Source organism: Bufo gargarizans, chromosome 1 (genome assembly GCF_014858855.1).
Source record: "Bufo gargarizans isolate SCDJY-AF-19 chromosome 1, ASM1485885v1, whole genome shotgun sequence".
Classification (NCBI taxonomy): domain Eukaryota; kingdom Metazoa; phylum Chordata; class Amphibia; order Anura; family Bufonidae; genus Bufo; species Bufo gargarizans.
The window spans coordinates 431,187,798-431,206,179 of NC_058080.1; the positions used below are offsets into that span (position 1 = coordinate 431,187,798).

At 42.4% G+C, this 18,382-nt stretch overlaps 1 protein-coding gene across 14 annotated transcripts in view; it reads left to right on the forward strand.

Annotated features, from left to right (window-relative positions):
* Positions 1-467: 467 nt before the first annotated feature.
* LOC122921701 (sialic acid-binding Ig-like lectin 12) overlaps positions 468-18,382 on the forward strand; it is a 28,850-nt gene continuing 10,935 nt past the window's right edge. For 3 of the 14 annotated variants that reach the window (XR_006387059.1, XM_044271914.1, XM_044271940.1), the window contains exons 1-4: positions 468-571; positions 10,398-10,528; positions 11,963-12,325; positions 17,389-17,645. Coding sequence is in view for 12 of the 14 variants with exons in the window: in XM_044271914.1 (XP_044127849.1) it covers positions 10,465-10,528; positions 11,963-12,325; positions 17,389-17,645 (684 nt within the window). In the remaining 2 variants the exon portion in view is untranslated. Of the gene's footprint in view, positions 572-10,397; positions 10,529-11,962; positions 12,326-17,388; positions 17,660-18,382 lie in introns of all 14 variants that reach the window. The other 11 variants (XM_044271879.1, XM_044271894.1, XM_044271949.1 and 8 more) reach the window with 9 other exon arrangements.

Consider the following 18,382-nt stretch of genomic DNA (forward strand, 5'->3'; position numbering starts at 1 on the left):
GGCTTGGATGAGTAAAAGCGTCCCAAAGTTATTACCACATAAAATGACAATTTCCAAAAAACAGCCTGGTCCTTAAGGTGAAAAATGGAAGGGTCCTAAAGGGGTTAAATAAAAAAAAGCTAAAAAAAAAATGCACAATTTTTCAACTGAAAAATGCCTTTCAATTGAAAAAAATATATATAAAATAATATCCCCTCCACATATTTCATATCACTGCATCCGTAATGACCCGCACTATCCAATTATTTCACATGGTGATTTGCTGCTTTTTGCTTACTATTTTACAAAAGTATGATGTACATTAATAAGTGCCTTGTAATAACTGTGTCTACATTATAAATACTGTTTGCTGAAGTGAGACAACCCCTTTAAGGCCAAAATCAGGCCGGTCACTAAGAGATGAAAATATGCATAGAATATAAAGCAGCACCGTGCCAAAAGTACATCATTAGACTGGTGGGAATGTTGAGAAATGAAGACTGTGGCAATAGAATTGTCACCATCCTGTTTCTAATGTTGAAATAGCCGAAAGGAGAAGTTGTGGAGAACAGAAGTGTGAGGAGTGAGATCTGTGAGTATGCTGCGGATTAATATTAATAATAAGAGATTATTGCATCTTGTATTATCATTCTGGGTGTTTGTGGTCGGTTCTATTATATATTACACAGGTCTTTCCGAGCTGATATTAAATCAATGTTACATATGTAATGTCTTATGAGCATTTGTCTAGCCGTTCAAGACAAAAGACAGGAGATCATCTTGGCAGTTCATGTTAATTATATGAGACATTGGGAGGTAAAAAGTAACCAGGCAGCTCTGGAAGCCTCATGGTTAGGGCTCATTCACACGACCGTATGAATGGGTCCGCATCCGTTCCGCAATTCAATAGGGCCACAAAAGATGTGGACAGCATACCTTGTGTTGTCCGTATCCGTTGTTCCATGGCCACAGCAAAGAATATAGAGCATGTCCTATTCTTGTCCGCTATTACCGACAAGAATAAGCGATTTTTCTATATAGCGCTGTCCGGTATCCGTGTTTTGTGGATCTGCAATTTGCATACCTCAAAATACAGCACGGTCGTGTGAATGCACCCTTAAAGGGAACCTGTCACCTGGATTTTGTGTATAGATCTGAGGATATGGGTTGCTAGATGGCCGCTAGCACATCCGCAATACCCAGTCCCCATAGCTCTGTGTGCTTTTATTGTGTAAAAAAAACGATTTGATACATATGCAAATTAACCTGAGATGAGTCCTGCACGTGAGATGAGTCAGGGACAGGACTCACCTCAGGTTAGTTTGCATATGTATCAAATCTTTTTTTTTGCACAATAAAAGCACACAGAGCTATGGGGACTAGGTAATGCGGATGTGCTAGTGGTGATCTAGCAGCCCATGTCCTCAGCTCTATACACAAAATCCAGGTGACAGCTTCCCTTTAAGAGAAGAATGGGATCACAAATAATTTAAAGTGAATCTACAATCATTTTTTAAGTATTCATAGAGTTAAAGAATAGGTTATTTCACTAACTGATATAAGAGTGGCACCAACTGCACAATAAATGCCGGATGCCCAATCCCAGCCCAAATGTTAAAGGGGTTCTGCACTTTGTTTTAACTGATGATCTATCCTCTGGATAGATAATAAGCTTCTGATCGGCGCGGGTCCGACACCCGGGACCCCCGCCGATCAGCTGTTTGTGAAGGCAGCGGAGCTCCAGCAGCGCCACGGCGTTCTTACTGTTTACAGCTGGCCGAGTGACGTCACGACTTGTATCAACTGGCCTGGGGCGGGGCTAAGCTCCATTCAAGGGAACGGAGCTTAGCCACGCCCAGGCCAGTGATACTAGTCGTGACATCACTGGGCCTGCAGTAAACAGTTAGAAGGCCGCGGCGCTGCTGGAGCGCCGCTGCAACCTCAAACATTTGATTGGCGGGAGTTCCGGGTGACCCCCACCGATCAGATGCTGATGATCTATCCAGAGGATAGATCATCAGTTTAAACAAAGTGCAAAACCACTTTAAGTCTAGTGTTGTCACGGACGTTCCCGTCGCAGGTACCAGGAGATCAGAGAGACTGGCAACTCGTGGGTTAAATTGACAAGTTCCCTGTGGATCTTGTTGTGTCGGTGTTTTGGTGAATGCCACACCCCTTGCTTCAGGTGTTGCTTGTTGGTAAATCACCTTTTCCATAAGTAGCCGCTTCTCACTCTTGGAGGTGCGGTTTATAGATTTTCTTCCTGACTTCTAACTAGCTGGTCGGTTGTACTCTGTGGTGCTTCTGGAGTTGCCAGTTTTCTACTTTCAGCTAAGTATGTCTTTTCTTATTGTATTATGTTTGTTATATTCCCTGTTGTTTGTATCTGGGACTGAGACAGAGACTTCCATTCGTCCATCTGGGGAGGAATGGGTTGTCTCTGGTCCTAACCTCATTCCAGGGCCTTATAGGGATATAAGGGCCTAGGTATCCTGCATATGAATATTCCTACCTTTAAGGTCTATTCATATTAATAGGTAGTTAGGGCCCGGATTAGGGTTATTTAGGAGGTGACCTGTTCCTCCCCTAATTTCCAGGCCCAGTTACTGTTCCCCTTCCCTCCTGTGTTTAGTGTGGCCAAGCCGAAACTCCTCGTGCTTCGTGGTAGCAAAAAGATTTTCACTGAAATGGGTGCAATAAAAAGAAATAAAAAATCGTACTTTCCACATACGAGAAGAGCCGGCTGCCGCCATCTTGATTGAAGATCTCACACAAAACTCGTGCGTGGTGACTCATGACTCAACTCACGGGCCATTTGAGATTTTGCGGTAGATCTTCAATCAAGATGGTGGTGGCCTGCTCTTCACGGACAAATGGATGAGGGTATATATGATTTTATAAAAAAAATTAAAACATTTTACACTGTATTATTGCTATGAGATGCCGTGATTAGCTATGAACACTGCATCTGAGGGACACAATCACACGGGGGAGGGGGGGGGGGTATTGGGGTGGTATTGGGGCAGCGCAACAGCCATCCCTGCCATTGCACCCACTAGTCACAAAGAATTGTGTTTCGTGACAAAGTTATTAGTCTCAAAGCAGTTTTTGGGGAAAATTCAGTGAAGTAACCAAATCAAATTCATCAATAGTTCGTTCATCGTTAAATCCATCATCCAATGTATAGTTGCTCTGGTTCTCATGTGAACATCAGTCTGCCGCCTTTAAATACTGCATATATTCATTACTAAGATACTATAAGGCCTCTTTCACACGACCATATGGCTTTTTCAGTGATTTGCAGGCTGTTTTTCCGTTGTTCGGTTTTTTGTTTCTGTTGTGTTTTTGTTTCTGTTCCATATTTCCGTTCCGTTTTTCCATATGGCATATACAATATACAGTGATTACATAGAAAAAAATTGGGCTGGGCATAAAATATATGGTCAATAGATGGTTCCGCAAAAACAGAACGGATACGGGAGACATACGAATGCATTTCTATGTGTTCTGGTTTTTTTTTGCGGGCCCATTGACTAGAATGGAGCCACGGAACGTGATTTGCGGGCAATAATAGGACATGTTCTATCTTTCAACGGAACGGAATGCATACGGAGTAGATTCCGTTTTTTTGGTGGAACCATTTAAATGAATGGTTCCGTATGCGGACCGTATGTGAAACTCAAAAAACGGCCTGTAAACAAAAAAAAAACGATCGTGTGAAAGAGGCCTAAAACATACTGTATACAATGGCTATGGCTCCATTCACACGTCCGCAAAATGGGTCCGCATCCGTTGCGCAATTTTGCGGAACGGGTGCGGACCCATTCATTTTCAATGGGGCCGGAATGTGATGTCCACATCCACATTTGCGGATCCGCACTTCCACATCTGTGCTTACGTTTCCGCAAACAAATAGCGGAATGCACTTTGCCGGTGTCCGTGTTTTGCGGATCCGCAATTTGCGGATCTGCAAAACACTTACGGACGTGTGAATGGGCCCTAAGATTGAATGAGGGTTCATTCACACGTCCGCAAGTGTTTTGCGGATCTGCAAAACATGGACACCGGCAATGGGCATTCCGCAATTTGCGGACCGCACATCGCCGGCACGAAAATAGAAAAGGCCTAATCTTGTCCGCAATTGCGGACAAGAATAGGACATGTTCTATTTTTTGGCGGAAGCACGGATGCAGAAGTGCGGATCCGCAAATGCGGATGCGGACAGCACATTCTGGACCCATTGAAAATGAATGGGTATGCACCCGTTCCACAAAATTGTGGAACGGATGCGGACCCATTTTGCAGACGTGGGAATGGACCCTGAGACATGTACAAGAATTAAAGTTTTTTTTTCCCATGTGTAATGAAAAAAAATGTAAATCAGATATCACACAGTACATAACATCCTCTTTCTAAGGCTACATGCACACGACCGTATGTGTTTTGCGGTCCGTATGCCATCCGTTTTTTTTTTAAGGATCCCTTGTAACAATACCTAAAACGGACAAGAATAGGACATGTTCATTTTTTTTTGCGGGGCTATGGAATGGACATACGGATGCAGATAGCACACTATGTGCTGTCCGCATTTTTTGCGGACTCATTAAAATGAATGCGTCTGCATCCTATCCTCAAAAAAAACGGAATGGACACGGAAACAAAATACGTTTGTGTGCATGAGGCCTAACAAAGCTAAAACCCAAGAAGCTCTGTACCTTACATGGTTCCAGAGATCTCCCCATTCATTGCACCAGTTGCTCTGGTTTATTTATCTCAGGCGGTTTGTCTATTTTTAAAGGAAGCTGTACTGTGAATTCGGAATCCGGAAATAAAATAGGCTTATAATAAAATTATATATATATATATATATATATATATACACAGTACAGACCAAAAGTTTGGACACACCTTCTCATTCAAAGAGTTTTCTTTATTTTCATGACTATGAAAATTGTAGATTCACACTGAAGGCATCAAAACTATGAATTAACACACGTGGAATTATATACAAAACAAAAAAGTGTGAAACAACTGAAAATATGTCATATTCTAGGTTCTTCAATGTAGCCACCTTTTGCTTTGATTACTGCTTTGCACACTCTTGGCATTCTCTTGATGAGCTTAAAGAGGTAGTCACCTGAAATGGTCTTCACTTCACAGGTGTGCCCTGTCAGGTTTAATAAGTGGGATTTCTTGCCTTATAAATGGGGTTGGGACCATCAGTTGCGTTGTGGAGAAGTTAGGTGGATACACAGCTGATAGTCCTACTGAATAGACTGTTAGAATTTGTATTATGGCAAGAAAAAAAGCAGCTAAGTAAAGAAAAACGAGTGGCCATCATTACTTTAAGAAATGAAGGTCAGTCAGTCCGAAAAATTGGGAAAACTTTGAAAGTGTCCCCAAGTGCAGTCACAAAAACCATCAAGCGCTACAAAGAAACTGTCTCACATGTGGACCGCCCCAGGAAAGGAAGACCAAGAGTCACCTCTGCTGCGGAGGAGAAGTTCATCCGAGTCACCAGCCTCAGAAATCGCAGGTTAACAGCAGCTCAGATTAGAGACCAGGTCAATGCCACACAGAGTTCTAGCAGCAGACACATCTCTAGAACAACTGCTAAGAGGAGACTGTGTGAATCAGGCCTTCATGGTAGAATATCTGCTAGGAAACCACTGCTAAGGACAGGCAACAAGCAGAAGAGACTTGTTTGGGCTAAAGAACACAAGGAATGGACATTAGACCAGTGGAAATCTGTGCTTTGGTCTGATGAGTCCTAATTTGAGATCTTTGGTTCCAACCACCGTGTCTTTGTGCGACGCAGAAAAGGTGAAAGGATGGACTCTACATGCCTGGTTCCCACCGTGAAGCATGGAGGAGGAGGTGTGATGGTGTGGGGGTGCTTTGCTGGTGACACTGTTGGGGATTTATTCAAAATTGAAGGCATACTGAACCAGCATGGCTACCACAGCATCTTGCAGCGGCATGACATTCCATCCGGTTTGCGTTTAGTTGGACCATCATTTATTTTTCAACAAGACAATGACCCCAAACACACCTCCAGGCTGTGTAAGGGCTATTTGACCATGAAGGAGAGTGATGGGGTGCTGCGCCAGATGACCTGGCCTCCACAGTCACCGGACCTGAACCCAATCGAGATGGTTTGGGGTGAGCTGGACCGCAGAGTGAAGGCAAAAGGGCCAACAAGTGCTTAGCATCTCTGGGAACTCCTTCAAGACTGTTGGAAGACCATTTCAGGTGGCTATCTCTTGAAGCTCATCAAGAGAATGCCAAGAGTGTGCAAAGCAGTAATCAAAGCAAAAGGTGGCTACTTTGAAGAACCTAGAATATGACATATTTTCAGTTTTTTCACACTTTTTTGTTATGTATATAATTCCACATGTGTTAATTCATAGTTTTGATGCCTTCAGTGTGAATCTACAATTTTCATAGTCATGAAAATAAAGAAAACTCTTTGAATGAGAAGGTGTGTCCAAACTTTTGGTCTGTACTGTATATATCAGTACCAACTTCAGATTCCTGTTTTAAAATGTTTTTAAAGTCATAGAAACAAAGGCCAAAGTCTTGCTCATACATTTTAATGCTATATGGAGAGCGATCTCCATACAGCATCAAAACCAAATTGGGAGATATATCGAATTTGGATCTTGGATCCGAAGCTCGATTCACTCACCCCTAGTGCCCACCTCCACATTATAATCTGTATGGTATATTGTAAAGGGGGAATATTAATCACCAATATTATGCGAATATCGATAATTAATATTCCTAAATAGGAGGAGCCATCTAGTGATGACTCCACCTATTTATACCTTTATATAATAAATAACACAATACTTTTGCTATGCTTTACACTAATCACTATGCTAGCTGCATGCGCCTTACTAACTCGCTACCGCTAACAAGTACACGCTACACAAAGGGTACAAATATAACGGTATTTATTTAACACACTAAGCACGCAATACACTAACAATACACAGCACTACACATATACAATAACTACAACTACGCTACAAGTTCCCAATTCCACCCATAAACTAACTATACAATACACACATACAAGTATAACAACCCACCCGCCTAGCTCTATACTGTCCCTACGGGGTTACAAGAGGGTTATACAGTTTGTATACAGCAAGGGTCCAGGGACACAGCAGGGCAGAGTAGGAGAAGGTGTGCAGAGTAGGAGAAGGCGGTTAACAGGGGACTGGCGCAGCAGGGGTTAATGGATAAGGGATATCAGGTGTTACAAGGGGCAGCATGGGGTCTGGGATACAAAGGGTTAGGATAGTGGTAGGGAAATAAGGGGGGTGAATATGGTTGGCACTGCAAGGGAGGTACAATGCCATGCCAGCGTATACTCAGCCATCTCCAGGGCCAAAATGGGCCTCTCTTCCTTCAGGCAGCAGTCCTCATGTGTCTCTGCTTCTAGTCTGGTTGCAAAGAGACCCTGTTCCTTTGTCTTGGACTGATATATCAGTCACTCTCACCCCCCCCCCCCTTTCCAGGGGTGTGACATCATCGTGTGCGTGTGACGGAATGCATGCACTCAGATTGCAGCAGACAACTGGCTGGCCCCCTGAGGCTCACAGCACCACACGCCCAGCCATGTCACAAACACAAGGTGGGGCCGCATAGTAAATAGGCTGATAAACCTCAAATCAATTGCCTTTGAAGTCACCAGAAACTGGACAATCTAGCCATCTGTTGCCATCACCCGCAGGTAGGCGGGGGGGCTCCATGGCTGGGGGACATAACTGGCCACATGCATATAAGACAATTGGGGCATATCTATATATACCCAACTCTAATGTAAGTATAAATGGACATGTGTGCAGCATACAGACATATCCACATATACAGACATAACACTATGACCTTCCCCCCCTCTGGCCATACAGGGCCAATATATATATGTATATATATGTATATACGCACATATGCACAATTATACACATATACATAGTACATATATATATCCACATCTATAAACACATACACATACAAAACCGGGGGTATGAATGGGCAGCAATAAGCCCACATACATACTGTCATGCAGTCACAAGTGTATATACATAAAGACATGTGTGCAAATACATACACACATATCTATATATACACAAACACTCTCATATACCTGGGGCATCACATACAGGGGACATACATCTGTCCCCACTGGCCATACAGGAAATATATATCCCTATTGGCCATATAAAGGGGCCCATATATATCAAAGAAGGGGCAGATACATATATATGTCCTCCTGATAATATATATACACATATATAAGGGGCATAATGTATTCTATATGTCATAAGGGGCCACAGCCATATATATATTATAAGGGGCACGGTCTAAAGGAGGCACATATTTCCCACAGGGGCCACCATGAGCCCCTGGGGATCACCATGGGCAGACGTGCGCAGATGCTGGGCACATCTGCGCACATCGTCCCATGATGCTGTGGTTAATGTATGCACATATATACCATACATGCCCGCACATGTTTGCAGGCATGCATGGATATATATGCATCCGTCTCAACCCTTCCTCAACATATATAATTCTTGCATATTCTTCTAATTTATTTATAAGTGGATGAAGTTTGGTTTTATGAAGGAATTATTTGGAGGTGAAAAATATTTTATTGGTATTCATAATTTTATCAGATTGCACAAGTGGCACAATCTGGTCCAGGTTTTAGAGAAGACATCATAGTCTCTATAAGCAAGAAGTAGAGAGATACAAATCGGATTCCAAAAAAGTTGTTCTAGTATTTTATTCAGAATAGAACATAAATCACGGAACAAAAGTTTAAACTGAGAAAATGTACCATTTTAAGGGAAAAATATGTTGAATCAGAATTTCATGGTGTCAACAAATCCCCAAAAAGTTGGGACAAGGCCATTTTCACCACTGTGTGGCATCTCCCCTTCTTCTTACAACACTCAACAGACGTCTGGGGACCGAGGAGACCAGTTTCTCAAGTTTTGAAATAGGAATGCTCTCCCATTCTTGTCTAATACAGGCCTCTAACTGTTCCATCGTCTTGGGCCTTCTTTGTTGCACCTTCCTCTTTATGATGCGCCAAATGTTCTCTATAGGTGAAAGATCTGGACTGCAGACCGGCCATTTCAGTACCCGGATCCTTCTCCTTCGCAGCCATGATGTTGTGATTGATGCAGAATGTGGTCTGGCATTATCTTGTTGAAAAATGCAGGGTCTTCCCTGAAAGAGATGACGTCTGGATGGGAGCAGATGTTGTTCTAGAACCTGAATATATTTTTCTGCATTGATGGTGCCTTTCCAGACATGCAAGCTGCCCATGCCACACGCACTCATGCAACCCCATACCATCAGAGATGCAGGCTTCTGAACTGAGCGTTGATAACTTGGGTTGTCCTTGTCCTCTCTGGTCCGGATGACATGGCGTCCCAGATTTCCAAAAAGAACTTTGAATCGTGACTCGTCTGACCACAGAACAGTCTTTCATTTTGCCACACTCCATTTTAAATGATCCCTGGCCCAGTGAAAACGCCTGAGCTTGTGGATCTTGCTTAGAAATGGCTTCTTCTTTGCACTGTAGAGTTTCAGCTGGCAACGGCGGATGGCACGGTGGATTGTGTTCACTGACAATGGTTTCTGGAAGTATTCCTGAGCCCATTCTGTGATTTCCTTTACAGTAGCATTCCTGTTTGTGGTGTAGTGTCGTTTAAGGGCCCGGAGATCACGGGCATCCAGTATGGTTTTACGGCCTTGACCCTTACGCACAGAGATTGTTCCAGAGTCTCTGAATCTTCGGATGATGTTATGCACAGTTGATGATGATAGATGCAAAGTCTTTGCAATTTTTCGCTGGGTAACACCTTTCTGATATTGCTCCACTATCTTTCTGCGCAACATTGTGGGAATTGGTGATCCTCTACCCATCTTGGCTTCTGAGAGACACTGCCACTCTGAGAAGCTCTTTTTATACCCAATCATGTTGCCAATTGACCTAATTAGTGTTAATTGGTCTTCCAGCTCTTCGTTATGCTCAAATTTACATTTTTCCAGCCTCTTATTGCTACTTGTCCCAACTTTTTGGGGATTTGTTGACACCGTGAAAATTTTAATCAACATATTTTTCCTTTAAAATGATACATTTACTCGGATTAAACGTTTGATCTGTCATCTACGTTCTATTACACATAACATATTGACATTTGCCATCTCCACATCATTGCATTCAGTTTTTATTCACAATTTGTTTAGTGTCCCAACTTTTTTGGAATCCGGTTTGTAGATATTTAAAGACAAATATGAGAAGATAGATGGAGAGATAGATTATTCTGTACAGTGGGTAGAGATGACTTTTATGTTCTTTCCGGACATAAATTAAGGTCTAATTTATTTCACAGCATCTACAGAACATCTATAAATGAATACACAGAGAAGAAATTAGAAGTTCATTGCAATATCAAGATAATGCACAATATGGACCGTATCATGGGGGTCAGTCTCATGTTTTTTTTGCTTTTCTTCTGCAAAGGTAAGCTTAACATACTGATATCTAAGATAGAGATGAGCAAATAAATTTTGAATTAATCAGATTAGCTACAAATTTCCCAAAATTCTGCTGGCAACCGAATCCGAAATTTTAGCGATTTACTTCAGATGAATCATGCAAAACGTCGCCCATGTCAAATGGTGCAGAAAAAGATAGGAAGGATGAAGTTGGAGGATCACATGACCCTGAGGGGGAGGGGCCTTGCGCTGATTGGCTCAGAGGCAGAAAGGCAGCCCTTCAGCCTATCAGGGGGCAGGATTCTGGCAGGTCTTTTGTCTCAGAATGCTATAGATGTCATTCTGTGGGCAGCTTGAGATCTTAGAGCATGTGTGTTGGCTGTGTCTGCCCAAAAAGCTATTACTGACAGAAGCTATAGGGACATACTATATTTTTTAGACAATAATAAACACCTAGGATTTGGTGTAGTAAAATAAGAAAAAAATATTTTTGATAAGACATCAGAGAAAACCCCCAAATCAAACCCCCAAATCAAACCCCCATTCTTCATCAGACCCTCATCAGACCCCAAATCAGACCCCTCAACTTCCATCAGCCTCGGATCACACTCCCCCAACCTCCATCAGCCTCAGATCAGCCCTCCAGCCTCTATCAGACTCAGATCAAACCCCAAATCATCCTCGGATTGGACCTCACAGCCTAGATCAGCCCCATCAGACTCAGATTAGACCCCCAGTCAGACACTATCAGCCTCTAATTGGATCCTCACAGCCGCACTCGACCTCAGATCGCCCCCCCCCAGCCTCATCAGACCTAAGAACAGACATTTAAATAAATAAATAAACTTACCTCGCTTTCTCCGGGTGGTGCCCCAAATCTAGGACTCACCACTCCATTGCTTCTTCCGGGTCCCGCTGTGTACTGTGATCTCACGTTCACAGAGTAAGGTCATAGTGCGCGCCTATGTGCACCATGTCCTGCAGCTCTGCGTGATCAGGACCCCACAACAGGACCCAGAAGAAGACCAGGGGAGGTGAGTACAGCCAGCACAGCGCTGTCCTCACCTCCCTGTTCCTCCTGCTTGCTAATGACTGCTTCCATAATCATTGTTATTCAGACTATAAGATGCACTGCCACTTTTCCCCCCATTTTTGGAGGGGAAAAAAAGAGCATCTTATAGTCTGAAAAATACGGTAATTATATAAATTAGATAGATTTAAAGGCTATGGAAACCTTTGTGCATGAAAAATCTATAAACTCGTATCTTACAAAAATGCAGCAGAAAATGAAAATTGCACTTTTTTGTTTGTTTTTTTGGATTCAGCTTCCCTTCTCATGCTCTCTATGCTCACTATTTTTCTGTGCAACAAAGACTTCTCCATCTGTCAACATCTCTGTGGATTATGTGATACATCTAATAACCGATATGTAATAATGCCATCCATTATGCTTCAACAGGTATCACAGGCCAGTTAATGCGCTATACTATTGATGTGGCTTCCAGTGTCAGGGTACAGGAGGGTCTTTGCGTCACAATTCCTTGTAACTTCACAGCTGACGGTAGAAATACATTCCGTAATTCCTCTGGATACTGGAAATATCTCAATTCATTTTCTACTGTAGCCACTAATGATAAATCCAGTGCTGGACGAAAACCAAACTTCCATCTGATGGGAAATCCAGATTTTGGAGACTGCACCCTGACCATAACTGATGCCAGGAGAGAAGATGAGGGGGTATATTTCTTCAGATTTGAAGATTACAAAGCCGGAGGAGTGAGATTTAGTTATTTCACTAAAGTAACCAACATTTCTGTGACTGGTAAGTGTGATAACAATCTGATATAATGCAATTCCTAGTTTGGACATTTCTATAGAAATGACTTCCAGTGTCAGGGTACAGGAGGTGTCTTTCAGTGTCAGAGTGTCATCCACCTTTACAGCTGACAGTAGAAAAACATTCAGTAATTCCTTTGGATACTGGAAACATCTCAGTCCATAATATATTGTAGCCACAATAGATAATTCCAGTGCTGTACAAAACAAAAAAAATTTGATGGGAATTCCAGGAACTGGAGACTGCACCCTGACCATAACGCTGGGTTCACACCTGAGCGTTCTGAAAGGAGCGCTCTGTATGCGCGATTGTACCGGCGTTTACAATCGCGAATACAGAGACAAGCGAACGCCCATTGTCGCGCGTTCCCGAAAGTCTATGTACGGGAACGCGCGACAAAACGCCCCAAAGAAGCTCAAGAACTTTTTGGAGCGTAGGGTGTTTTACAGCGCGTTCAAACTCGCTGTAAAACGCTCAAGTGTGAACCAGGGCCATAGGGAAGCATTGGTTTTTTATGTGTTGAGCGTTTTACAGCGCGTTTGAACGCGCTGTAAAACGTTCAGGTGTGAACCCAGCGTGACTGATGCCAGGAGAGAAGATGAGAAGATATACAGCGGTGCTTGAAAGTTTGGGAACCATTTAGAATGTTCTATATTTCTGCATAAATATGACCTAAAAGTACACCAGATTTAGACTTGGTCATTTATTTTATTAAAGAAAACAATCCAATATCACATGTCAATAGAGATAAGCGAACCAGTCGAGATATGTTTCAGGTTAGGTTCGCCAATTTTTAAAAAAAATGTTTGGTTCAGACCCAAATCCATTCAGGCAGAACTGAAGTTGCTCCAATTGTCCTGAAAAATTGTATATAACACCCCCTCCCCAAGCTCTGAAACGCAATGACAGCAATAGTAGATGATGTGTAAGTGACACTGACATATATAGCAGCGGGTAAATATAAAATAAATTTGGCGGCGTTAACATGCAGCGTATTTAAAAACACTGTGTCTGCACATGTCTCATGCTTCTTCATATTGCAAAGCTTCAAAAAATTGTCCCTTATTGGGGCAGATGATGTTTAAACAAACACAGTGTTATGGGATAAAACAAATAAATAAAAATTAAACTGTGCCTTTAGGGAACATGATGGTTGGCAAGTATCATTAGTGGCATGATGCAGACAGCAGCAGCAGGTGTACAGAGCGTGATGGCAGGTAGGCAGACAGACAGACAGCAAGAGTGTCAAGATGGGCACCAGCAGCAAGGAGAGGTCTATTGATCACATTCAGCCTGCCTGGATTGTGAAAAAATTTCTGTATTAATACAGTAATCGCGCACATATGGCACCTCATGAAATTTACCGCACCCCAAAAAAATAAAAAAATATTTTAAAGGCCCCCAAAAGATTTCAACTGTGTTATATCATCGACCCTGCAAACAAAATTTCTACATTTCAACTGTGTCGAAAGTGAGTACATGGAAACCATCAGGCATTAGTGGCAGTGGCATGATCCAGGCCCCAGCATTGTCTTTACTGTGAGAAAATGTTGTACGCACCTCCACCCCCCAAAATGTATATATTTAATTTTAATTTTTTTTTTTTTTTTCATTTGTAAGCAATGACATACAGAATTTTTAAATTTCAATCTCGTGGAAAGTGAATACACATAAACTGACGACTGAGAGGCATTAGTAGCATGATACAGGCGGCAGCAGCGATACACAATGTGATAAAAGGCAGACAGACGGAAAGAGTGGCAAGATGGGGCACCTCCAGTAAGGTGAAGTGGCCAAGGTCTATTCATTGAAATCAGCCGCATTTTGGCAAAAGTGTTGTTTTGGACACTGGCGGATGACAACTTGGTCCGTTTGGGTGTGACCACGCCCTCGGCGGTGCTGAAAACCCTCTCTGAGATGACACTGGAGGCAGGGCAAGAAAGAAGATGGAGAGCATGCTGTGCCAGTGGGGTCAGGGAACTGGATATGTGACAAAGACTGGCATAGTTTAGGTAGGCCTGAACCTGGGTGCTCAGCCAGACACGGCACGTGGAAACATTCCTCCATCATGTTGAGGAGACTGAAATGGCTGTTTCTGCTGCTCATGGTGGAGGAAGGGGAGTGACTCTGCGGGGGCAGAACGGGGCCTCCCTTTCAGACACGTTGGTGGAATGCATTTGCTCTCCGTAAGCTGTGGCAAGCTGTGCACAGTGTTTCCTGGTAGTTGTCCTCCAATTCTTCCAGAGAAAATCATTGCCTCATTTTGCCTTGTTAGTGAGGTTCTAAAAAGATAGCTATCCTGTAATCATCAGACTGCTTGATGTCAACGATACACCTGTCATTGCATAAGCAAGCGAGTATACAGGTGGTCATTCTGGCCAGTGAGCCTGAGGAATGACTTCTTTCTGGCTCTGCCTCCCACTGAGACGAATGGGTGTCTTGGTCAGTGTGAACCTCATCATTGTGCTCTTGCTCCTCCATCTCTGACTCCCCTTTCTCTTGTAGCAGCAGCTCCTCATCCTATTCTTCCTCATCTTGCTGGCAGATTCCCTCTGTGTGTCCCCAACAGCTATAGGGCAGACAGCAAGATGCATCAGCTGCTTTTCTTCCTCTGTGGTCCCCTGCTGCTGGTCAGCGTCTGTTCTAAGAAAAATATGAGAGGGATGACATTCCTCATGCCACAGTTGTCCCTGCTGGCATTCTTTGTGGTCTCCTCGAAGGGCTTCAGCACTCAACAGGCATCTCGGATGAGCTACCTGCTGCAGCACTGATTGCCTCATCCAGGCTGTCTGGTGGCTTGGGTGGCAATCAGCGCAAGCCCCCCACTTCCTCTCAGGGTCATGTGAGAACCCTTCTTCTTCCTCCGTAATGTTTTTTTTTTTCCTCTGACATGTGCATTAAAATGGTGCTATGCTCCATTTTAGTGGATTCGTCTGAAACAAACTCGGAAAGATTGGAGTTTGTCTGTCATCCGATAAATAGCAAAGCTCAGGCTGAAGTCAGTTCAGTCTGACCTGGTTTGCTCATCCTTACTATTGTTGAGCGAAGGGAGCTTCGGATCATAGATCTGAATCACTTCAGTCAAAACTTTGTTTGAATGCTGTAGGGAGATCTGTCTCAATACAGCATTGAAATGTATGAGCTCCACGGAGTTGAAATTCATTATTACTTCGAACTTCCATTTATTTAACTAGAAACCAATAGTAAAACTGGGATCTGAAGTTGGCTTCATCACCTACTGGTACTTGGGTACCAAAGCTAACTTAGTTTTAAATTTGTCTTCAAACTGAATAATCGATGTCCGAAGTTATTCAACGAAGTCTTGCGCGACTTCGAAGATAACAAATTGCACCTCGGCGGAGCCCATACATTTGCATGCTGTACGGAGATGAATCTCAGTACACCATTTAAACAAAAGGGGTCATTTACTATTCTGAAATACGCCTATATTAGGTGTATTTCAGGCGCAGATTATGGCACAATGGTTAGTTACATTGCAATCTGCGACTTTTCCCTGCTCATGCCAAGTCTAAATAAGTGGGTGTGGCATGGGCGGGGAAGGGGATAGGCCGGCAGGCCCATCTCATTTGCCATTTTCTACGCCTGTTTTAGGCATAGTAAAAGATCTAAATGTAAGACAGCTTGGAAGCTGTCTTACATTTAGAACTGCTGTAGGATCCGCTGAAGTTATGAAGAGGCCTGTGCCTCTTCATAACTCTGGCGGGTCGACTGCCAGCTATGGGTTTTCTTAAAACCGGCGTCTAAAACGCTGGTTTTCATAAATGTGCCCCAAAGATTTGACCGAAGCGACTTCGGAGCTATGATCCAAAACTAATTTGCTCAACAAAACTAATTTGCTCAACACTAATCCTTACCTTTCACATTAGCTGGTAATTCATTCAGGTGTTTTCACAATTAGATGTGAAGGGGTGACCTGTTTATTTAAAGAACAGGGTTTTGTCAAAGTTTGATCTTCACTACACATGTTTGTGAATGTGTATCATGGCACAAAGGAGATTTCTGTGGACCTCAGAAGAATAGTTGTTGATGCTCATCAGGCTGGAAAACATTAAGAATTATATATCTAAGAATGTATTCCAGATTTCTTTTTTTTTTTATCATGTCCTCATCATACAGTATGTCAAAGAGGATGTCTCTCTGTGTGTGTGTGTATATATATATATATATATATATCTACGGTTTACATACACTTTAGCCACGTTTAATCCTAGCGCACAGTCTTAGGTCAGCTAGGATCACTACTAGAACTTCAAGTTGGGATGTTCGGATGTTCACTCCATTACCTTCACTTTATTTTCGTTAAGCCATTTTTCCACAGCATGTATGCTTGAGGTCATTATCCACTTGGAAGACCTGTTTTCTCCCAAGATTCAACTTCCTGGCTGATATCCTCAGATGTTTCTTCAATATCTTCAGATAATTTTCCAGGTCCAGCTGCAAACTTTAACCTGTTTTTTACAGTGGTTTTGAAGCATTGAATTTGAATTCTTCCTTGCTTTTCGGGTCTTGTCGATTCAGAAAACTTTGTCAAATTTTACTTTTGATATTGGACCTTTGCCCTCCAACATCTTCTCAAGGATGTTTGCCGTTGTTCTTGGATTAATTAATATTTTGTGCAAAAAAAGTCCATTCATCTCTAGGAGACAGAACGTGTCTCTTTCCTGATTGGTATCATGCTACATGGTTCTATGGTGTTTAAACTTGCATATACACCTGAACAGATGAACATGGTACCTTCAGACATTTATAATTTGCTCTAAAAGATGTACCAGACTTCTGAAGGTACACAATTCTTTTTCTGATGAGTTGGCTGATTTCTTTTAAATATTCTATGAAATCAAGCAAAGGGCAAGTAAATCTTTAATGTAGACCTTAAAAATACCGCTGCAGGTAAATCTCCAATTTATCTCCAGGTTATTTAAAGGCACAGTCATATTGGTGTATGTGAACTTAAGCCATATATACATTATGGCATTATTATTTCTCTCAATATACATCTCATGTTTTATTCATTTTTCCTCATGTAGATCTCACAGAAGAACCGGTTATCTCAGATCTTGGGAAAGTGATTGCAGGTAAAAATAAGACAATGACTTGCACTCCTCCTGGAAACTGCACTGCAACATCATTAGTTTTCCAGTGGAAGAAGAGTAATGTGGCTGGTATCTGGAAGAATTCATCTACAATTTCATTTACCCCATCTATAGACGATCACCAGGGAACTATCACATGTCAGATGACAAATTCCAAGGGGAAGACAACTCAAAAAATCTTTCTTCTTGATGTGTGTAAGAACCTGTAAGATTTATAAGTACCCTCCCAGCACTGAGTCAGACACAATGAAACCTGACCATATGTAGAATGCCTCCTGATACACAATATCAATATATCCTATCATGACTGAACTTACATTGAAATTTCCACGACTGTCGATACCAGAGTCTTGTTGCAAGGCTTTCTGAGGTTTTGGACATTTACTTGCAGGGTAGTCACCTAGATCAGTGGTGGGCAAACTTATTAGTAAAATGAGCCAAATATCGACAAAACAGCGATTTTTATTTTTTTTGAGAGCCAAATTTTTTCTACTTCAAATATATAGGAAAGTACATTGTTATTTACTTCATAAGGGTATTCCTAACCATCTGAACATACCTTTCTTAATCCTCGACACTACATCTTCTTTCACTCCACAACTTTTCACCCTATAAGGCGCACGTAGGTTTTAGAGGAGGACAATATGGAAAAAAATATTTTTCATTACACCTCCGGTCAGACCACTAATCAGAAGCCCAATGTTAATAAGACCTCCCTGAGATCAGACGTCAGCTCAGACCCCATAGTAAATGACCCCCTCAATCAGACCTCAGATAAGAGCCCCATGCCTCTCATCATCCCCATTATCATCCATGATGCCTCTCATCATCCATGATGCCTCTCATATCCCCCATTATGATTCTCATCACCCCATTGCCTCAGATCAGCCCCAAGTTTCATAAAATAAAAAAGCACTTACCTCTCCGG